Raw genomic sequence first — 22,886 nt, forward strand, 5'->3', positions numbered from 1 at the left:
TTATCGTAGTAGTTCCATCATGATGTCTGGTAGGACTCTTTCTTCATTTTATTACGTCGTGTCGCCATTCAAGATACTATCTAAGGGTGTCTCAAAACATAGTGCTAATATACTTAGCCAAAATCACTCTCTCAAAAACCGCTCTCTCCGTTGGGCGTGGACCGAAATTATAGAGAGGGAGTCACAATTAGAGAGCACTGAAAAACGCAACGCACTGAAATTTACAAATTGGAACTTCCGCAGTTCCGCCGTCACTGGACTAATGTATATTTCAATCCTTCGGCTTCCTGTTATTGTAACAAATATGGCTGTTGGAATGTCCGAAGTAAGATAAAAATGTGAACAGTAGTAGTGCAGTTGTATATTAGTGTCTTGTGCACCAGGTTCAGTATTAAAATTACAATTAATCACACTGTTTCAGAGTGGACACCCATCTTCAACTCAACATCCAACATGGTCGGTCCCTTCACCTCCTCAAACCTCCCAGTATTTAAGTTGAAGTTCACTGAAAATAAAGTGGCAGACCAGTGGCTATACCAGAGTGTAAACGTCAACCTGTACGATGGAAATGGAACAAGACTTGGTCTTACAAACTTCATTATCTATGCCACAATTGTGGATGAAGAGGTTCAGGTAACGGGTTACAAACGGTTCTATTTCAGTGGACCATGGTCAGGAAGCAGAAGTTGCTCAAAAAAACTCAACTTGGATTATCTTAAAGATTTCAACTTCGAGATGGTTACTTCAGTTGGATCGGAAGATATGTTCCAGTTCACAACATCTAGCGGAGAGAGAAACAGTGAGAGTATGGGAGTCTGCAGCAGTTACTCTACCTGGCAGGATATGTTGCTTGAGGCTGAGAGTGCTGATTTGGGGATGAGATCCTGGCTGAGCGACCTGCCCGACTACTTTACTACTGAGTACACCGTGACACCAGATTATTCAACTGATAGCCAGTCAGGTAAAACTCCTTCTAGATAGATTTAGCGGGATATAGGGCACAGTCCTCTCTGGTAGATTTAGCGGGAATATAGGGCACAGTCCTCTCTGGTAGATTTAGCGGGAATATAGGGCACAGTCCTCTCTGGTAGATTTAGCGGGAATATAGGGCATAGTTCTCTCTGGTAGATTTAGCGGGAATATAGGGCATAGTCCTCTCTGGTAGATTTAGCGGGAATATAGGGCACAGTCCTCTCTGGTAGATTTAGCGTGAATATAGGGCATAGTTCTCTCTGGTTGATTTAGCGGGAATATAGGGCATAGTCCTCTCTGGTAGATTTAGCGATTTAAATAGCGAGGATTGTCATCAGAAGTTGTCCAACCGTCCATGTAGTATCAATACTTTGATCGAAGCCGAAGTCTCGCGAGTCCTTACTGTTTATCTTACTATATATTATTATATAAGTATAACTCGACTTACTCGACTTAGGGCGGCTTCAACGTCCGAACAGAGATAGTTTTCTTCCAAATCTGTCTATCCAGCATGAGTTTGTTTATCTCCGTGCTGTCGTCAAGCCCCGTGTTCTTCCGAAGAATGTCAATATATGTGAGATGTGGTCTTCCCCTTCGACGATGTCCTTGAAGGGGTCCCAAGAAGAGAAGTTGATGACTCAATAGTTCTTCATGTCTGGCTAAATGACCTGCCAGTCTCATCCTCCGTGCAGCTATCTTATCAGATGCTCTGATGAGGTGTCCATACACCTTGGCGTTAGTCTGCCGCTCTTTCCAGTCAATGTTCAGTGCCATCCTCAGCATTCTCGTATAACATCCATCAATACGTTTTGCGAGGGTCTGGCTGACAGTCCATGTTTCAGAGCCATATAGAAGGATGGACTCGACTGTAGCCAGGAACAGTCGTATCTTGAGATCTCTACGCATATCCGACTTCCATACAAGCTTCATCTGGTGACACGCTCCCCATGCCTTAGCTTTCCTCACTTCGAAGTCCTTCTCCGAACTCTTCATTCTACTACCCAAGTATACAAAGTCATCGACTTTCTCAATGTTCTTCCCACTCCCAGCAACCAGAGTCGGGTTATCATCATCTCTTATGTTGATTCCCATGTACTTAGTTTTCCCCTCGTTGAGGTGGAGTCCAACTGAGTTGGCCGCCAGTTCCAGACTCCTGAGGAAATCTTGTGCCTCCGCAACACTATCTGTTTTAAGAGCAAGGTCGTCAGCAAAGTCCGCATCAGTGACCTTGACAGCCGGATAGCGACGACTTCTTCTAGGGTGTAGAGTAAACCCAAAGTCCCTACCCTCTAAGGACAGTGGACACTCTCATAATGTAGTCAATTACGATTATGAATAGGTAGGGCGCCAAAGTGTCTCCCTGCATCACTCCTGCTAGAATGAAGAATGCTTCACTCAGACCATCCTCGGTAATCACACGAGCAAATGTATCTGCATACATTCTTTGTATCAAGCCTACAATCTCCTTAGGAATTCCATATGCCAGGAGGATCTTCATGAGGAGTCCACGGTGCACGCTGTCGAATGCCTTTTTGAAATCAATGAAGAGCATTACCGCGGTCAGATTATTATATAAAGCGAGACGATATATTTTAATACTTTCAATACTTTCAATACTTTCAACACTACTATATAACAAATAATTTGAGGAAACGATGTAACAGAGTCGATCTATTTTAATGTTGCCATGGGGTGGTAAGTCCCCATACATCGTGGTCCGGTAGTTTTATTGCGTCCTAATATATGGGGGGTTCCGTACCATTTTACTGACACCACGGCATCAACTTTAACGCGACTTTCCGCAAAAACCGTAAAAGATATACAACTGAAACTTTTTTGACTGGGTCAAATGCTTTAATGGCCTCCAAATCAGCATGAAAAAATAAAAAATTGACCAAGAAATAGGAGTTTTAGATCCCAAAATTTGGACCCCCAAGTGGTGTCAAAACCGCGAATTAAATAGGTAATAATTATTTTAGTCTCTTGAGTCATGACACCATTTTAGGGTTATACGGGTTCCTGCTAGTTACTATAATGCTAGAGGTAATGGAAATATTTACTTCCAGGGACTTGGAGCAAGAACGCTGGTAAATATCTGAGCGGCTACAGCGTAGGAACCGCCAAATACGACAGTCTTCTGAAGGCTCAGAGCGAATGTCTCATACGATCCGGTCAGTTCAAACTTGCAGTTAATTTGATGATAAATTAGAAAGTTTATTGGTTATCTTGAAATTGAATACACAAAAGATATACAAAATCTCTGGTAAAATATTAATTCACCTTAAATGCCACCTTCTCCTACCAGACTGTGGAGGTATCACATACGAGACCCTATCCAAAAAGTTCACTCTGCGAAGAGGAGTCAACCTCAAGGACAGTCCCTCCAGTGAAATCTCCTGGATGGCTATCTCAAGCGAAGGTAACCAATTATTTTTGGCGCTACATATACTAGCTATCGATAGGTAATACTAGTGAGCGCTAGTGAACATAATAGCTTGGGGTCCCCATGTAAGCGAGTCCTTCCTATCTCTGGACTCTGTCTAATTCGCTTTTATTGTCATAAACGTTGTTATTGGATGAGATTTTCTCGGCTTCTAAAGAGCTTAACAACCACTTCTTTATTATCATTAGATAGTGACTATTATCAAGTAAACAAATCCAAACTGTCAAAGTCACGTGAGTCCTCCCGTTCAGTGGCGTAACGTTACCTGTTACCCCCCCCCCCACTGCTCCCGTTCAGTGGCGTAACGTTACCTGTTACCCCCCCCCCCCCACTGCTCCCGTTCAGTGGCGTAACGTTACCTGTTACCCCCCCCCCCCCCCCACTGCTCCCGTTCAGTGGCGTAACGTTACCTGTTACCCCCCCCCCACTGCTCCCGTTCAGTGGCGTAACGTTACCTGTTACCCCCCCCCCCCCCCACTGCTCCCGTTCAGTGGCGTAACGTTACCTGTTACCCCCCCCCCCCCCCCCCCACTGCTCCCGTTCAGTGGCGTAACGTTACCTGTTACCCCCCCCCCCCACTGCTCCCGTTCAGTGGCGTAACGTTACCTGTTACCCCCCCCCCCCCCCCCCCCCACTGCTCCCGTTCAGTGGCGTAACGTTACCTGTTACCCCCCCCCCCCCCCCCCCACTGCTCCCGTTCAGTGGCGTAACGTTACCTGTTACCCCCCCCCCCCCCCCCCCCCCACCCCCACTGCTCCCGTTCAGTGGCGTAACGTTACCCCCCCCCCCCCCCCCGTAACGTTACCTGTTACCCCCCCCCCCCCCCCCCCCCCCCCCCCCCCCCCCACTGCTCCCGTTTCTTTTCCTGTATCTGGTTAACTTCAAACAGCTTAAAAATCCTTACTGGGCGGCGCTCAGCCTGTCATTCCGCCGAATCTTTATTCGGGCTGAGTGAATTACGACCTCCATCGCCCTGAAAAAAAGTGCGAATGCTCATTGGATGTTAAAGCGCAAGTGACTAGCATTCAGGTGATCGTTCAGAACCAATTACACCTTACTGGGCGGCGCTCAGCCTGTCATTCCGCCGAATCTTTATTTATGTTTATGAACATAATAGCCTGGGGTCCCCAAGTAAAAAATCCCTCCGATCGTGAGATATATATATATGAGTAGGTAGTGCGCCATCGACAGTGAGCCGCGCGTGCCGACTGTAGGATGGTTTTTTAGCGCTTATTTCGGCCAGCACAATTTTCTTCAAACAAATAGATATTAAGTATCTTTCCCGACCTCTGATTGCAACAAAAATTGGTAAGCTTACTCATAGACTTACAAGGAAAGTGTCCGAAAAGTTTAAAGCATATCCAACCATCAGACATTATGTTACAGCTAAAAGCAGCGTATTTTGCCCCATTTTGATCACTATATCAACTCCGATATCCACCAAATTTTTCGGACAGTTGTGAAAGCCCTATCGGAAGGTCGTCGCCAATTTTCAGAATGATCTCATTCAAGGAACTGAAGATATATCCAAATAATACGACAAAAATCAACGAATTTGGTCAAATTTGGTCATATTACGCGACTTTCACAGCTAATTTTGCTCCAAAAGCCGCGCACCATCAAATATGGCACCTAGGCGAAACTCACTGATCTTTCCAAAAAGGTATGACAAATTTGGTATTGTGAAAATTCTCACAGTCTCTAGAAAACAATGGTACAAAAATTTTTAAAATCCGAGCAAGTTTATTTTTATGGTGCACCCCCTAATATGAGTCATGAGTATGACAAGTTTGTCATTGTCATAAAGTCAAATTAACCTATCAAATAAACAGGCTCGAACATTTGACCGTCAAATTGTCTTAAAGTTAAACAAATCTTAATTAATAAATAAAAACTTAGACCAACTTCCTTATGTTATGTAGTCAAGTAATGTGATCAAACAGATTTTCGCCGATATCTCGCGGCCAGGGGAGCATATTAACCCTATGTAATCTTATCTAGGGTGATTCGGTATCACCGTTCAAAAATACGTACAAAATTTGGTGATATTATTTATATTTAATGTAAAACTACTGTGCCAATTATATACCAGAGTAACTTGTACTTCGCCGCAATAATGTCACCTTTAGATTTGCCGCTGTGGCGGCACTTTAAAGTTTTGAAAATACCCAATCCCACATCCACATATAATATACTCGAGATATACAGCTTTAAATATTTGTTTTCTTTTTATTGTAGCTGCTTTCTGTGTTGGAGAATATTTCATTTAGTCGACTATTAACAGCTTACCTAGTAGGATCCCTATTTCCAATTAAGGAAAACAGTACAAGTACATGGAACTGGGCTCATGATGGTATAACTAATAACGGGGTCCTTGAGTTGCTTGGTGACGGGGCTGTAAAGTGGAACAATGGTGACAGACAGGGTAGTTGGGGACTCAGAGACAATGGCACAATCCTGGGTACCACCTTTAACCGTCGTTATCATGAGCTGAGGTACGAAGATGGGATAGCGACCCTGGTAATCCCCAAGAGATCCCCTCCCAGTACTATGACACTGATATCAGTTATAACAGGTATTCATCAAATATTTTCCACCCTGTAGTAAAATTTAAGCATTTTAGTTTTACCAGATTACAGTATAACATGAAGTAACAGGTATTGTGATTCACTCACATGTCACAGCCACAAGGTTCGGTTTAGTAAATTTGACCAAAACCCATAATCATGGGTAGAGTTGAGAGTGGACCGCTGCCAGTGTCTCTCTTTTCCAAACAAAAGGAAATGATATTAATTTGAACCGTCCGCAATTAATGCAAATTGATATCGATAATGAAATTGGTCGCTCGCTTTTCCCTTGTAGCGCGATGCACTATTGGGTCGCGCGCTCATCAAATAATGCTTCTCGCAACCACAGATCGGCGAGATGCGAAGGATTGACATCGTGAATCAAGCTTTTCCCATTCATTCACGACTTACGAATTGTAAATCAATTTTCTTTATAAATAATTGATAATACCCTAATATCTTTTCAGGTGTAGAGGTCGGGCCGAAACTGTAATCAGACACTAAAGAGAACCAATTATTCTACAACTTCAATGATGAATAAAGATCTCTGAATCCTGATTGCTATTAATTATGCAAATTTTAACCAATTTTGTTCATTATTTCAGAATATTATTTAGTAGACAAATTACTTTCGAACTGTGTCCATATTATTTATTCAAATCTAAAACAAAAAAAATTATTTGACTTCAAAATTTTTCAATCTGTATAAGAGCTAATTATGACGAAGGGAGGTCACAAAGCTTCGTGCCGGGGTGTTTATGTAAATTCTAAACCCTAACCCTAACAGTAACCCCGAAGCCATCCCATATCCATAACCTTAATCACAACCCTAACCGGGTTAGAATTAGGGTAACCCTTTGTTACCCTTATATACCATGACCCTTATAGTCATGGTATGTTGACGCGTAGCAGGGTATTTTAGTTTAAGACTTTAAATTAGAATCGCAAAATTAGCCGTATTATTCCTCCAAACTTACGACTTAGATGGACTGAGATTAGCCCTTAAAATACAGCTTACACTTTTTACCTTATGATTGGGTCGTTATTCTAAAAAAATTTGTCAAGAAGTGTGGCTCACCGGTCACTTAACGTCACTTGTAGCGACCAAGGTCTGCGACTGGCTGCAACAGGTGCATATGATCTGTGACACGAGATATCCTTGTGTTTGGCTTGTACTAACTCTAATTGGGTATTTCGTCACAAGTCATGCGACTCGATATACATAAAACCAATACTAGGGTGGATGGTTTTTTTTTACGTTTTTATGGAATTGGTACCGTTGTAAAGCTTACATTATGACAGTTCAGATGGCGAAATTTTTATCGAAAATGGACCTGACATTGTTTTGGAAATAACAATAATATCAAATGAGTTTACAATAATATCCATGACCAATTTAACCATACTTAAGCTTTTTGACTACTCCTACAAGATTAGCCTTGCTAAAAGTCGCCTGAAAAAGGCACTTCTAAAGCTGCAACATGCTTATAATGATTCAGCATGGACTTCAAGCGATTATGACATAATGCAGCTGTCATTTGAAAACAATCCCCTTCAACAAATGTAATCCAGTGTTCTCACTTCTCGGCCCACAGGTTCCTCCTATTAAAAAATTTTTGATTTTGGTAAATGTGTGCTGACTCCACCACCTATGTATTTAACCTAATATTTAGTGTATTACAGGTAGACATTGACTTAGGTAGGTATTTTTCTCTTAAGGTAGATATTAAGAATTTGGTAAATTTCCTAATTGTATGACTATTTCCATTATTGAGACGTTTTAAATATTTGATTTAAGAGGTTTTTTTTTATAGGACTGGTTCACAGTGCGAACAGATTCCAGATTTATATATTTTTTAAGTGATATTTAATAAATGATTAAAAGAACCAATTTTAAAGTTGCCATAGTAAAGCCTTTAGGTCCAAAAATATACCCATTATGCTCACGTAAAAACAACTCTAAATCAGTAGGCTGTCACTCTATTAATGCACCACACCGCTTCCTCCACTGCACTAAAAGTTATACAATAAATTCTTCAATCCTAATTTTGTATCGTGATGGAGACCGGTGTCCATACAAACATTTTACTAGGTTGCCGTTTGGTGTGAGCAATAGCGAACAGCACGAACACTCCTTTGCCCCGTCAACCTATATCTAATCTATTTAAAGAGTGACAACCATACTACACATTGAATTAGGATTCCTTTAAATATCAAATTGATTTATTGTAAACTTGTTTACTCTGTAATAAATGGCATAAAATTGAATTTTTGTTTAACTGAATTTTTTCCCGATCCATGACTCAAAAGTGCCGAAGGCACAAAAGAGTCAAGGACAAGGGTTAGCGATCGAGGTTTTTTTTGTATATGGTAGCTTTGCGACCGTGCCTGCGTGCGAGTGTGCGTGCGTGCGTACGTGCCTGCGCGCGTTGTTGTCGCTGGTGGCAATATTTGCTTTGTATCCTACTAAGTGTAAAATGCGCTCCCCATGGTTACATAATTCAGCTATAAATGCGACCGGGACACGGAACTAACTCTTTTCCCTCGATATTTTCACACAAACGTTATAAATTACATTTTGATTAAAGATATGAGATTCAAGTTATTGCTAATTGCTATTCTCGCCTTTTCTTATGATTTTGGACCTGGCCCTGGCAATTTAATAGAAAATGAATGTTATCATGATTTAACTATTGTGTGGTCCTGTGTGGTTGATTTTGTTATGGCTGTTTTAACCCCCCTCGCTCAATTATCCGCTGGAGTGATTACAAACATTCACTGTTATGTTAATAGCATACAGTATATTTGGTTACTGTTTCTACATCACTCCGTGTATTTCTCTCACAACGGGGGTGGTGTTTGTAAAGGTTTCAGATTTAGGAGGCTGTTCTTCGTGTCAAACAGGTTGAGTGCGGTGTTAGTCACATCCGTACTCTTGTCGGCTGCTTTCGTGGACATCCGCATGCTCTCTACTACAGGTGATGAATTTCACAATTTTATCTAGGCAACGGTATAAATAAAACACGTCATAATTTATAAAGGAATAATATTATTAAACACTTTTATTAAATTTTATTTACAAACACTTATCAATATCATACTAATATTTAACTAGGGTTTTATAAATTGATAATAATACTGTTTCTCTCCTAGGTTTAACGCTCTTTGAGTGTGATACCTGGATTGTATTGTGCACACCCCAGGAATTGTTTATTGTTCGCAATTCAATTCTGCCACAATGCAATCTGTGGTCAGGTGTGTGCAGTCTGCTGTTGTTGCTCTCTGGAGATATTGAGTTAAATCCAGGACCAACCACATCATTTGTGCAAACTAATGATAGAACCGTGTTTACTGACAAGAAGGTTAATTTCTTTATAATCTTCTGTGCTCCTTTATTTCAAGTATTCGCTTTCAATGCAATTGTTAACAATTCCATTTAAGATGTTTAATTAACCCCAAATTTGATAGATGCACTTATCACTAATATTCCCTATTTATCAGGTCGTTGTTATTGGAGATTCGATACCAAAGTATGTAGGGGATAGTACCAATGAAACAGAGAAAGAAAGGTTTGTGGATTCATACAAAAGTTTAGAAGTCCTTGCATGTCGAGGCAAGGCCATCTCGCAGATTACTGACTGTGTGTACAATCTCAGACGGGCAGTTGTAGATTTACAGGCTGATATCGTTTACGTTTTGCTGGGCACCAATAACATCTGTGGTCGCTCAGCTTGTAATCAACAACAGTTTGCAGCTGCTTTCAATGAATTCATTGATGCTGTTAACAATAAATTCAAACGTGCTCATGTTATTGTCAATGTCATAATACCTAGACTTGATATTAGCCCTACCTTAATGGACAAGTTAGCTGCTTTCAATAAGGAAATACATGGTCTTTCGTTTAGGCGTGGATGTACTGTAATTTCATCCCCCTGGGACAAAACTAGAACAGATCCTAGGGTCTATCTGGCTAAGGATAACCTGCACCTTAGCTATCGTGGCAATGTCATGTTGAAGAAAATCGTGAAAGCAAATATTCACGCTTACTCACATGGCATCTCCTCATTGCCACATGATCTACTCTGCTATGTCGAGGATAGTTTCCAACCAACGGTTATGCCCCTTTCTTCTTTTCCCAATTATGTAAACAATTCCTGGGACTCGGCTTACACGGGGTCATCTAAACCTCCACCAGACCCTGCACCTGCTCCTATTGCTTCATTAACTATTCAACCTGTCACTGATTCTCAGGAGGAAGCGTCCCATTCACAGTACTTTCCTCAACCCGTCCAAGTCCAACTTAGGACATACGCTTCTGTAACATCTCACAGTTTATCTGTTGATCGGACCACTCGCCATTACCATCTCAATTCAGATACTACCGTTGCTCAATCTACTCGAAGTCCTCTTCCATCTGTGGGTTCTCATACATCCATACCAGTCACTGTACCACTAACAGCTCATCAATACGATGATTCCACTCATTTGACCACTAATCCTGCTGTTTCGGCATCTGCATCGGCAACTGCTTCTGCGGCTATAGCTGTTATTCGAACATCTACTCTACCAGCTGCCGCTCAACCTATTCTGGCTCCTGCTACATCTGCTTCACCTACCACTGCATCAGCTCCTTCTCCTGCAGACCCTCCTTGTGCTCCACTTGCCCTCCGACTTGATTCTGCTCCATCACTTCTTGAACCAGCTCCAACTACTCCTATCCCTAATCCTGTTCCTGCTACCCCTTCATCACTTCCTGATCCAACTGCCCAACCAGATGCTACCAATGCTCCTCCATCTGCTTCAACTGACCCTATTGCATCTACGTCATCAATTTTGTCCAAGTGCCCAGATTGGCTTAGTAAAAGGTTAAGTTATTACAAGAATTTCCTATCTGCCCGTATTGTACAGGAGGTTGAGAAACTGCTTCTAGCAAAGGTTGCACAGGGTATGTTTGTTAGACAGGGCATCAATTCTTCAAAGGTCCTTCTTTTCGGTGAGCATAAATATATTTATAACAGGGCCACTATGCATCTTAGTCCTATCCCTATTCGATCCTATCCTATACTGCAAACAGTTTTGTTCATGGTCAATATTAAGCTTTCATCCAACTTCAACAGCATATTGGTTAATTTTTACGAGGACCCCTCTATTATCTTACCTTATCACAAGGATGATGAGCGGCACTTGGACAAGTCTGCAAAAATTGCAACGCTCTCAATTGGGGCTACACGTAATATGGATTTTGCTGCGTGTAAAAAGGAGCGCCCCTCATATAGTCAGCAGCTTCTCTCCAATTCTTTATTTGTCATGCATCCTGAGACACAGGTATCTTTTTTTCATCGTATTGCGCCCGGTAGTTTCTCTTGTCATTCCCTTGGCTACCGTTTCAGTCTCACATTCAGAACGCTCAAGCCAAGATCTACTTCACATCCCAGCACCCTTGATAAGAATGAAGGGGTGTCGTCTACATTTACTCCTTTACCTAATCCTATTCCTGCTACCCCTTCATCACTTCCTGCTCCAACTGCCCAACCAGATGCTACCAATGCTCCTCCATCTGCTCTGGCTCCTGCTACATCTGCTTCACCTATCACTGCATCAGCTCCTTCTCCTGCAGACCCTCCTTGTGCTCCACTTGCCCTCCGACCTGATTCTGCTCCATCACTTCTTGAAGCAGCTACATTTACTCCTATACCTAACCCTGTTCCTGCTACCCCTTCATCACTTCCTGATCCAACTGCCCAACCAGATGCTACCAATGCTCCTCCATCTGCTCTGGCTCCTGCTACATCTGCTTCACCTACCACTGCATCAGCTCCTTCTCCTGCAGACCCTCCTTGTGCTCCACTTGCCCTCCGACCTGATTCTGCTCCATCACTTCTTGAACCAGCTCCAACTACTCCTATCCCTAATCCTGTTCCTGCTACCCCTTCATCACTTCCTGATCCAACTGCCCAACCAGATGCTACCAATGCTCCTCCATCTGCTCTGGCTCCTGCTACATCTGCTTCACCTACCACTGCATCAGCTCCTTCTCCTGCAGACCCTCCTTGTGCTCCACTTGCCCTCCGACCTGATTCTGCTCCATCACTTCTTGAAGCAGCTACATTTACTCCTATACCTAACCCTGTTCTTGCTACCCCTTCATCATTTCCTGCTCCAACTGCCCGACCAGATCCACCATCACAAGAATCTTTGCAACCAGCGTATATCAAGCTACTTCTTTCATCATCCGGTGAATTTACACCACCAGCAGTTGTACACAGTCCGCAACCTTGCCATAACATAATGTTATTTTTGTCAGCCCACCAACAGCCTGCACAGCTGGCCCACTCTCTCACTTCAACAGCTTCTCCCCTTCTCTCTCCGCAGATAAATCAGACAGTTCAATTGTCACCTATCTCTTTAAAGTCGCCTATCCCCTCAGACACACTTCCATCGTCATCACCTCATTCTTCTTCACGTATGCAAATTCAGTCCACATTACCTAACACTTTTTCATTAATACCGTTGTCGATGCAATTTCAAAATAATACGAATTTATATTTGGTTCAACATCCCTACAAGTCCCCATACTTATCATATAACAGAAATATTATGCTATCTCTAGCATTATCAACATACCAGCAGCCGACACAGCTGGCCTTCTCGAACACTTTAAGCAGTGATTATCTTTTCTTGAAGGAACACGGTTCGGTTCAATCACTACCTTTACCTCCTGCCACTGAATTACATAGTTGTTGTAATTCATATGAGCAATTGGGTGGTGGGACTAAAAATGAATTTATTGATAATGAAGCTGCCCACTCCTCTGACGATACCCTAGGCATTGACAGTGATACATCTGACTGCATCTTCGACGACTTTATCGACGACACCCCTATCTCACAAGAGCATGTTCCCTTTTTTGACCCGTACAATGACACTCAGACAGACGAGTCAAAACATAGAAGGCTCAATCTTACAGAGGAGAACAAACAGAAGGAGAGAGATAGACAGAAACAGAGAAGACTGAATAAGACGCTGACAGAGGAAGAAAAACAAAAGAAAAGAGACAAGGCCAAACAGGATAGACTGAACAAGACGCTGACAGAGGAAGAAAAACAAAAGAAAAGAGACAAGGCCAAACAGGATAGACTGAACAAGACGCTGACAGAGGAAGAAAAACAAAAGAAAAGAGACAAGGCCAAACAGGATAGACTGAACAAGACGCTGACAGAGGAAGAAAAACAAAAGAAAAGAGACAAGGCCAAACAGGATAGACTGAACAAGACGCTAACAGAGGAAGAAAAACAAAAGAAAAGAGACAAGGACAAACAGGACAGACTGAACAAGACGCTGACAGAGGAGGAAAAACAAAAGAAAAGAGACAAGGCCAAACAGGATAGACTGAACAAGACGCTGACAGAGGAAGATAAACAAAAGAAAAGAGACAAGGCCAAACAGGATAGACTGAACAAGACGCTGACAGAGGAGGAAAAACAAAAGAAAAGAGACAAGAACAAACAGGATAGACTGAACAAGACGCTGACAGAGGAGGAAAAACAAAAGAAAAGGGACAAGGCTAAACAGTACAGACTGAATATGACAGAGGAAGACAAACAGAAAGAGAGGGATAGACTAAAGCAAGCTCGTATTCGACGGAAGCTAACTAAAACGGAGGGGTTGCATAACATATCAGTTGAAACCATCACACAGACAATATTTTCACCCCTCTCATCTACTCAGACTTACACCTCACCCCATGACTCAACTAAAACAAGCAATTATGACAGACAAAAACATTCTCAGTCACCACCGCGACCGTACAAATTGTTTACTTCCCCATTACCAAATTCTGACAGAGCCACAACTCCTACAACATCACTGCCCTCTCCCAGACTTACACAGTCTGCAGAATCTACTAACGAAGCCCCAGATGGTCATGACAAACCCGATTTTGAAGTTATTTCAGCCTTCCGTAGTATTATGAAAGAATATCCTGAATATGAATGTGCTAATTGCAATACTTTAAATTTTCGTCAAAATGTTGTCAAATTTGACAGAACATCTGCCAAATCTGGGAAACAGCAAACTTGGATTTGCAAACGGTGTAACAGTTATCGCAAGTCTAACAAAATTTGTCCACTGGCTACTATACCCATGAAACTCGAAACTGGTTCATTACCAGACAATCTTGTCATGAATCCAACAGAGACCCGCCTTGTAGCAATGCGTATCCAGTTTATGAAGATACGGTCTTTACCTGCTGGTGGCCAACGTGGTATTAGGGGCGCGGTTGTTAATGTCCCGATTGATGCCCAGGAAAGTTGTCTAAAACTCCCTCGGAATATTCCCGATCTTGGAGTTCTTAAGGTTAAAATTAAGCGTGATGTAAGCCACAAAACTGTTGTTTTAGTTGATGATGTGGACCCTAAGAAATGCATTAATGTCTTAATATGGTTAAAAAAGCATAACCCACTGTATACTTTCACTGTACTGAATGACGATTGGATTAAAGGCAAATACAATGACCACCAAGACTTCTTTAACGTACATTTTGCAGACAATGCTCATGTTATCGCTTCATCGCTGGTTGACGAAATTGTAGCAAACATATGTAATGAGGGTACATACGACCAACTGCCCTATGAGCATTGTATTCAATATAAGGATCCTCTGCAAAATTTTATCCACGAAGTTCCAGTTATGGACTTTGCACCAGGACAAGGGAAGACACCGATACCTGCCTTATCTGACTCATTAGCAGAGCCTTTATCATTTCCGAACCTGTTTCCCCTGGGGAAAGGCCATTTTCATGACTCAGATAGGCAAGCCTTGATTGCCAGCAAACTTATCCCAAAGTTAAGTAGAAAACAATATGCTAAACATCACCTTTACTCTGCAGATAGAAAATTTGCCATGGATCCTGAGTACATATTTTTCACGCAAGCATGTGTCGAACGTGAATCAATCTACAATGCTGCATCAATACACCTTCAAAAGTCACGCAAAATCAGCACAGATGGTATTAGGTTGACAGCCGGTCTTTTTACTAATAAACTCATAAGCACAGAACAATTATTGAATAATATTGATGCATTTCGTTACATGAAAGACGTTAAGGGCACACCTGCATTCTGGCAGAGGGTAAAAAGCGATGCGTTGGGCATGGTTAGTCAATTGGGTACCTTCACGTGGTTCTTAACTTTTAGTTTCAATGACTTGGTTTATTCGATTCCAGCCATATTGACTTTGATGGGGATAGAACCTTCCGATCAATTACTAACGGACATTTCGTGGCATCGCAAACATGAGCTCTTGCGTACTGATCCGGTTATAGCAGTTCGCATGTTTGATAGATATATTCGTAAAATAATATCGTTCCTTCTCGAGAAAAAACAAATTCTTGGCGCAACCGAGGCTTATACAGGCCGTGATGAATTTGGTGACAGGGGCTCTCCACATTTTCACATGATGTTAAAGTGTATTGGAGCACCTATAGTTGGGGTGGATTCTATTGAAACTATAATAAAGTATATAGACAAATACATCACTACTAAAAAACCTACCCCAGAGGAGGATCCTGTGCTTAGTGCTTTGGTAAAACTCCAAACACATTCTCATACAAAAACTTGCAGAAAAGGTGTTGCTGAAGATGCTTGCAGATTCTTCTTTCCGAGGCCAATTTCCAGAAGAACTATCATTGTAGATGCTGACGGAAAAGAGATGACCAATGCTGACCTACACAATATATCAGCAGACAGGAACAAAGGCCGAAAAAGTCGTGTCATCTATATTAGGCAAATCGGTGCGGAGCTTATAAATCCGTACAATGAAACGTTGCTTCGTTGCTTGGAATCTAACATTGATGTTCAGTATATTGTGGGGATGTGGGACATGGTCAATTATTTAGTTAATTATGCGACAAAAACTGAGAAGGACGTTTGCGATGCCATGAAAGACGTCAAAAATAATATTATGCATGATGAAAACAAGAATGCTCGAGACAAATTAAAATCACTAGGAAATGTTTTCATTGACGCAAGGTCTGTTTCCATACAAGAGTCTGTATTCCGAACAACTGACCTACCCATGAAATTCTCGTATCCTAAGGTGATTTTTGTGCCATCAGACATGCCTGATCAACGCCATGGTATGTTAAAGTTCCGTCGTGACATGGAAAATATGCCTGAAGACTCTGATGACATATTTATGAAAGGGTACATTGATCGTTATCCACAGAGGCCTGATTCTTTGAAGGAAATGTGCTACAAAGAATTCGCTGTAAATTATGAAAAATGTTGTAATATTACGAAATCTAATGTTGACCGAACTATTCAGTTGAAGGACGCAACATTGGGAACAATGATTAAAAGGACTGGTCCTCAAATTGTTCGTAGTCACACACCATCTAGAAAAACAGATCCGGAGAAATACTACTATAGCAAGATTTGTTTATACTTTCCTTGGACTGATGAGGCACAAATATTGGGGAATTATACTACAGTTGAGGAGTCATTTGTTGCAAAATACGACGTCATAAAATTAAACATGCAAAAATTTGAACACATTGATGAGGCAACCCTTGATTCTATGATAAGTGAAATTACCGAAGATATTTTAAATTCGCACGTGCCCATTAATGTTCACGATGACAAACTTGATCCGCGTGGTCTCGCAAGCCATCCACCAAACAATTTGAAACGTGAAGAGGATACTGAAAACTTCAAGTTCACTTACGAGGAGCCACCAATTACCGAACAAGAATACAACAGTATGGTCAGCTCTCTCAATGAAAAGCAACGTGACATATTTTCTATGATTCAGACTCATGCTCAGAACGCGAACGATGGTAAGAAAGTAAACCAACTTATACACTTCATAAGTGGAGCTGGTGGTGTTGGTAAATCATTCCTCATTACAGCTATAAGGCACTGTATAAACCGCACGTTCAAAAGAGGCTCCCACAACTCTGCTGTTTTGGTTTCCGCCAGCACTGGTGTTGCTGCCGCCCTCATAGATGGACAAACCGTTCACAAGTTACTTCAACTTGATTGCCAAGAGGGTGGTTTTTTTAATCAAAAGTCTTTAAATTCTGCAAAAAGAGACAAAATGTTCAACTCCATCTTTAAGCATGTTAGGTACCTCATCATTGACGAAGTATCTATGATAGGCAATACAAATTTAAATCAAATTCACAGCAGATTAAATCAATTATTCGGGATGTCCGGCACCAAAGACTATTTTGGCGGAATAAACATCATTTTTGTAGGAGATCTCTTCCAAATTCCACCCGTGCAACAAACTAAAATATTCGATCCGAGGGGCCTTGCAGCACTTGGTGTCAATTTTTGGAAAGATTTCTGTACCTTTTCTGAGCTGACTGACGTAGTTAGGAGCAAAGGGGACGCGCCCTTTACTGAACTTTGTCATCGGCTAAGGACTGGGCAGCATACCGAGAAAGATGTTAGTTTACTACAGTCAAGAGTGATACCACAATTACCAAACGTAAGTCAACTCATGGACAGTATGCTTCTATTCTCTACAAATGCAAAATGTTCTGAGCATAACAAAAAGTGTGTTGACCACCTTACAGCTACCACCAAAGTTCATAACATTATGGCCCATGATAAGTTCTCTAATGAGCAGTTTAACAATAGCAATCAGACTGACAAACGTGACAAAAAAAACATCAAAGACTATGTTACTGACGACATAAACAAGACCGCTGGACTGCCAACCTCAATTATTTTAGGGCTTGGGGCACGTGTAATGGTCCGTGCAAATATCAACGTGAATGATAAATTATGTAACGGTGTTTGCGGAACTGTGAAGCACATTAAATTCAAAAATACCCCAGACACGTCTAACAGCAACAATGTGTCTGTGAAAGTTATAGACAAGGTATATGTTAAATTTGATATGGAAAAAGTTGGTAGAAAAATAATGCATTTGTGCAACAAATTTTGCCATCAAAATTGTACACTAGCAGGTACAGTGCCGATCAGTCCTGTAGAAAAACAGTTCAAGTGCAAAAAGGTTAAGAAAACAAATGTATGGCTAAAAAGGTACCAGCTACCACTAACATTGTGCTGGGCCTCAACTATCCATAAATGTCAAGGAGTCACCTTGCAAAATGCATACATAGACCTCTCTGGCATAAACTGGAAGGCGGGCATGGCCTACACAGCTATATCACGGCTCACTTCGATGGCAGGTTTGTTTCTCATCTCCTTCGATAAAAGGTGCATAAGAACAGACCCTCAAATAGTAAGAGAATATAAACGTCTTCGATCCTTGCCTCCTTTCCAGTTAAATGATGCAACAAGTGACATCATTAAATCTCCTATTATTCAACCGAGTGAAAGTCCACAGAGTGAAAGCTCCCTTGCAAGCACTCGATTATCTTCACAGAAATTACGAACCCCACCAAGCCCTTCAAGTAGGCCTCTTTCCAAAAAACAACGAGTTGAAAGCCCTACACTACCAAACAGTAAACGGCCTTCACCAGCATCTCCCATCATTAACGGTAACCGCAAGTGTCCTCGGTTATCTTCACCTGCAATGGCTACACCAAATTCGCAATTTAACAGCCTATTGTCAAAGGGTAAGGCCTACGTCATAGACTTCAACGATGACCCGCAATCCAGCCGTTTTGCCACACAGTTGGTCACACTGGGTTTTAATGTCCGGAGGACAATAAATCGCTTCCAGGAAGGTGTCAGCTGTGGCTACATAGCGGCGCGGGTTATTGCTAAATTGAATGCGGCTACTATTTCAAACGTCAACTGTTTCGATATTGATGTATTCGATTGCAATTACAATGGCAGAAACAGTGCTGAACTAGACATGGTAGCGGTGGCAAATATCCATCTGGGGTTGCCTGGTTCCAAGCCTCATTTTTTGTATGCTTCACAATGCCTTACTTTGATTACTTTTTACTCCATGCTCTATTATAACAAGTCTATAGCAACCTTAAATTTCAATGAACTCAATATAGAGCAACCGTTGAGTAAGACTAGCTTCACACATAAACTCAATCAAATTGTCGTACAAGACAAGGCAATTCCACCAACATTTTTTACAGTTAATGCATCGGACCAGCAAGGGACACACTGGTTTGTGGTAGTTATTGAAATACCTTTAGATTCGCAGAATGAGCAGTAGGCCTATATTATCGTCATTCCCAGAGAAGAAGTTTATAACAAAAGCAGTAGTATACAGTTGGACATGAAATCTTTATACACACTAATTAAGATACTTCATTACCCTAATCTTATCCAAGCCATTCAATAGTAGCATTACAATTCTGGTATACTCTGCTGAATATTATTGAGATAATTATACTTATACATCATTTATCATAATATATTAACTTGTAATACAGTAGGCTGGGATTATACACACAGTCAGTAATCTGCCCTATGTAGGTCAGCATATCGTGCAAAAAGATCACCAAGTCGAATATTACCTGATAAAAGTGAACTAAGGTTGTGTTAGACATTTTGTCCCTACATGGGCTCCCGGCCGTGCGTCCATGTAGGAACTGTGGGGCCTTCCGAGTGATAGGGTTACAGTGACTGTTAGTAGCGAAAGTATGAAAGTTATACCAGTAGACACAATTACCGAACACAGGGCATTGGCTCGACCTCCAAGACAGGGTATCCGTGAGGACCCTGGTCGTAATCAGCTCTGCACTACTCCAGTGTATCCTGATGCCTGAAATCTTGGACACTGTCTACGTACGGGGTAGACGGCCACAGACGATTGCCTCTATTGCTACCTTAGTTCACTTTTTGATTACAGCCAAATATTCAAAGTTGAGATGATCTACATTTTTGACACATACCTTGTATTATCAATTCTTCCCGGTATTCAAGCTTAATCTGAACAAACTTAAACACCTCTAGCAATAATTTTTTTTGGTCATATTTGGTGTTTGATCTTTAGATATAAGTTTACAACAGACTTGTCTTTTACGACATCTTTTCAAGCATATTTTTCCACCCATTATCAACTATTTAAGTGAATTTCTGGTATGTTTAGATAAAACATCGCTGATTATAAGTTCACCGTAATAGTTGTATTATTACACTACAATTTATTACTAATCTTATTTAAATCATTCAGTGTGATTTGTATATTTGTATCTTTACATATAAGTTTACTACAGACTACTATTTTACGATGTCTTTTCAAGCATATTTTTCCAGAAATTACCTACTATTCAAGTAAATTTCTGGTATGTTCAGATAAAACATCGCTGATTATAATTCATACCGTAATAGTTCTATTATTACACTATAATTTATTACTAATCTTATTTAAATCCTTCAGCATGATTTGTATTAATTGTATATTTGTATCTTTAGATATAAGTTCACTACAGACTACTATTTTGCGATGTCTTTTCAAGCATATTTTTCCAGAAATTACCTACTATTCAAGTAAATTTCTGGTATGTTCAGATAAAACATCGCTCATTATAAGTCATACCGTAATAGTTGTATTATTACACTATAATTTATTACTAATCTTATTATCATCACCATGATTTGTATTTTTTGTATATTTGTATCAATAACTGTAGATTAGATGTATTATAAGGATGCAGGTGGAGGACGTCCGATTGTGCTACCCGTGGGCACAACTCGTGTAATCCGGTAACAATAGAGATCTTCTTTGACTTCTGTTGGCAAACACTCCACATATAGGTAAGTTCAGGTAAGTTCAGGTAAGTATGACCTAATTCCTATATTTAGATGACTTCTGCAGTGGACTATATACAATACTGATGCTCGTAACAGCCACAAATGTTACCATACTATCACCTAATGTCAATATCTAAAGATAAATACTGATATGATGATATTCTTTACTTTCCTCTCACATTCTAATTCACATTATATTGTAACAACTTCAGTCCAACATTCCAATCTAGGTTAGTTTATCTCCACATACTTCGATATATTTTAAAACTTACTCACTAATATACAATAATGAGATATACCCAGTTCAGCTAGTGTGTTCTGCACTTCCACAACATTTTCCAACGTTTGCTCCTCTAAACAAGTACGCTGTCCTCTATCATTGAATGTTCACTTCGTTGCCCAAGATTGAATCAACATTCTGCAGAGTATGTAAAGCACATCTTCCAACGGTAATGAAACCTGATTTGGAAAATTTGATATTAATTTACAAATAAATCTGCAAACCACTTCCATCTAAAAATTTCACCACATGCACATGGCATAATACCTAACAAAACTCCAAAAATGCCATAATATTAAAGGTATGTACATGATTCAAGATTATCCTCAATACTTACCTCAATGTTTTTCAGTCGCAACAAAACTTTTGATCAGAACCACCAACCATGCCAGCATTTTCATCCACTCCAACAACACCGGTAACTTTATATTACCCTTGTCAGTCCTTAGTTAGATACCAGGTTCAATAAAGCTTTCAAAACTCTCTGAAATTAATATCATAGTAAATACCCTCTCGAGATTATAATTTTGTCATAACAGCTCCACGAAGATACTTCAAAGACATAATGCATATTAAAACTTTACAAACCTCTTTTACAGGTACCATATAGGACGTACTCTTATACTCAGTACACAATCATCATAGGCAATATCTACCACTTATCGAAAGTATCAACCACACTCCACACATATCGGCGATTCGGCATATAGTTCATATCAAGAAATGCTATATCCGGGAATTTCATTAATGTTAAGGTTTGTTCATTAACAAATTATTACAAGAAATAACCGTACTGAAACAATTCCTACAAAATATGTAACAGGTCACTCGTTGTACTTGTGACATCCTACAACAGCCATTTCAAATCACCAATACTTCAGGCACCACAACAAAGTCGGATACAACAGCAACTGAGAAGAAAATTCGAACGACTACAAATCAATAGAAAGTTATAATGTACATGTTTTTTAACAACATCACCAGCTGGTAACACTCATACTACTTCACAACAACATCAGAAAATGGACGATCAGGACAGCTCACACACTCACTTTTCAATTATATAAGGTCACCACCATCAACACTCCAAAACACTGTGCAATGATATTGCACCCACCTTACCTTCAACTCCAGTTTAATGATTTTTCTAACCAGTCCCGCCTTTACCTTTAATAATTATTAACAATAATATGTTGGAATATATTTGTTAATTATGGGGATTTCTGGCATGTACATACAGTTGGTCATGAAAGCCTCAATTTTCTCTCCGCATAATGGCCATAATAGTTATCTTTAATAGTAGAGTCTACATGTATTAAAGATAACTATTATGGTCAATTTGTAGACATATAAATGTTGCTACAAATATCCACACGAGTAACGTTCTATATCTTATTAGCTATATTTTGTTCCTGGTTTACTTACCTTCGCAATTGAACACAATTGCAATATCCTACACCTAACTTTTGTTTAAGCTACATTATTTATGATGAACTGCTTTCATTGGTGCCTGCGTGATTTTCTAATCTAACTTTTCTGCTGGTGACCTATATAATAGTTGATACAATTATGATGACTGTCAAATATTCAGTGTTTATGAACACTAGCAAAAACACCACTTCATCACTTGTCAGTGATTTTCAACTCTATCAACCACCATTTCATCATTCTCCAGTACTGCAGTATTTTCAACACTACATCATTTATCAGTGTTTTTAAACACTAAAAACCAATACTACATCATTTCTCAGTGTTTTTTAACACTACATCATATATCACTGTTTCTCAACACTGGACCAAACAGACCAAGACTGCTACCAATCAGTGCATCAACCACAATATTCAGATAACTCTATCGATGTTCTAATCTGAACACATATACATGAAGCCAACCAACAACTCCTCATTCGTTAAACGCAGTCATCATTCTT

The 22,886-nt window shown here is 40.4% G+C and overlaps 4 protein-coding genes across 6 annotated transcripts in view; 3 read left to right on the forward strand and 1 right to left on the reverse strand.

Annotated features, from left to right (window-relative positions):
* LOC134820410 (uncharacterized) overlaps positions 1-6,607 on the forward strand; it is a 24,926-nt gene extending 18,319 nt beyond the window's left edge. The window contains exons 2-6 of one of the 2 annotated variants that reach the window (XM_063830784.1): positions 422-961; positions 3,039-3,143; positions 3,278-3,391; positions 5,712-5,990; positions 6,450-6,607. In XM_063830784.1, the coding sequence (XP_063686854.1) occupies positions 422-961; positions 3,039-3,143; positions 3,278-3,391; positions 5,712-5,990; positions 6,450-6,475 (1,064 nt within the window). In that variant the 3' untranslated portion in view covers positions 6,476-6,607. Of the gene's footprint in view, positions 1-421; positions 962-3,038; positions 3,144-3,277; positions 3,392-5,708; positions 5,991-6,449 lie in introns of both variants that reach the window. The other variant, XM_063830786.1, reaches the window with a different exon arrangement.
* LOC134820409 (uncharacterized) overlaps positions 1-22,886 on the forward strand; it is a 71,548-nt gene that overhangs the window by 3,682 nt on the left and 44,980 nt on the right. The window contains exon 1 of one of the 2 annotated variants that reach the window (XM_063830782.1): positions 2,596-2,619. The exons of the other annotated variant lie outside the window; for it this stretch is intronic. The gene's annotated coding sequence lies outside the window, so the exon portion shown is untranslated. Of the gene's footprint in view, positions 1-2,595; positions 2,620-22,886 lie in introns of those variants that run through there. 2 annotated transcript variants of the gene reach the window in all.
* On the reverse strand, positions 9,068-19,963 carry LOC134820552 (PE-PGRS family protein PE_PGRS5-like). The gene is made up of 2 exons (XM_063830997.1): positions 11,495-19,963; positions 9,068-10,630 (listed from the first exon to the last, which is right to left on the reverse strand). The coding sequence occupies exons 1-2, from the start codon at positions 12,267-12,269 to the stop codon at positions 10,560-10,562; spliced, it is 846 nt and encodes a 281-aa protein (XP_063687067.1). The 5' UTR covers positions 12,270-19,963; the 3' UTR covers positions 9,068-10,559.
* LOC134821435 (uncharacterized) lies at positions 12,580-13,889 on the forward strand. Its single transcript, XM_063832177.1, has 3 exons — positions 12,580-12,673; positions 12,809-13,611; positions 13,827-13,889. The coding sequence occupies exons 1-3, from the start codon at positions 12,580-12,582 to the stop codon at positions 13,887-13,889; spliced, it is 960 nt and encodes a 319-aa protein (XP_063688247.1).

Source organism: Bolinopsis microptera, chromosome 9 (genome assembly GCF_026151205.1).
Source record: "Bolinopsis microptera isolate Bmic1 chromosome 9, MBARI_Bmic_1.0, whole genome shotgun sequence".
Taxonomy (NCBI): domain Eukaryota; kingdom Metazoa; phylum Ctenophora; class Tentaculata; order Lobata; family Bolinopsidae; genus Bolinopsis; species Bolinopsis microptera.

Bases quoted from the DNA above. Each gene is read 5' to 3' on its own strand.
- LOC134820552 (XM_063830997.1), bottom strand. From the start codon at position 12,269: ATGTTATGGCAAGGTTGCGGACTGTGTACAACTGCTGGTGGTGTAAAT. The intron at 10,631-11,494 runs GTGATGAAGGGG...GTGGAGCACAAG, and splicing joins TTGGGCAGTTGGAGCAGGAA to GAGGGTCTGCAGGAGAAGGA.
- LOC134821435 (XM_063832177.1), top strand. From the start codon at position 12,580: ATGCTATCTCTAGCATTATCAACATACCAGCAGCCGACACAGCTGGCC. The intron at 12,674-12,808 runs GTTCGGTTCAAT...ACGATACCCTAG, and splicing joins TCTTTTCTTGAAGGAACACG to GCATTGACAGTGATACATCT. The intron at 13,612-13,826 runs GCTCGTATTCGA...AAATTCTGACAG, and splicing joins AGAGGGATAGACTAAAGCAA to AGCCACAACTCCTACAACAT.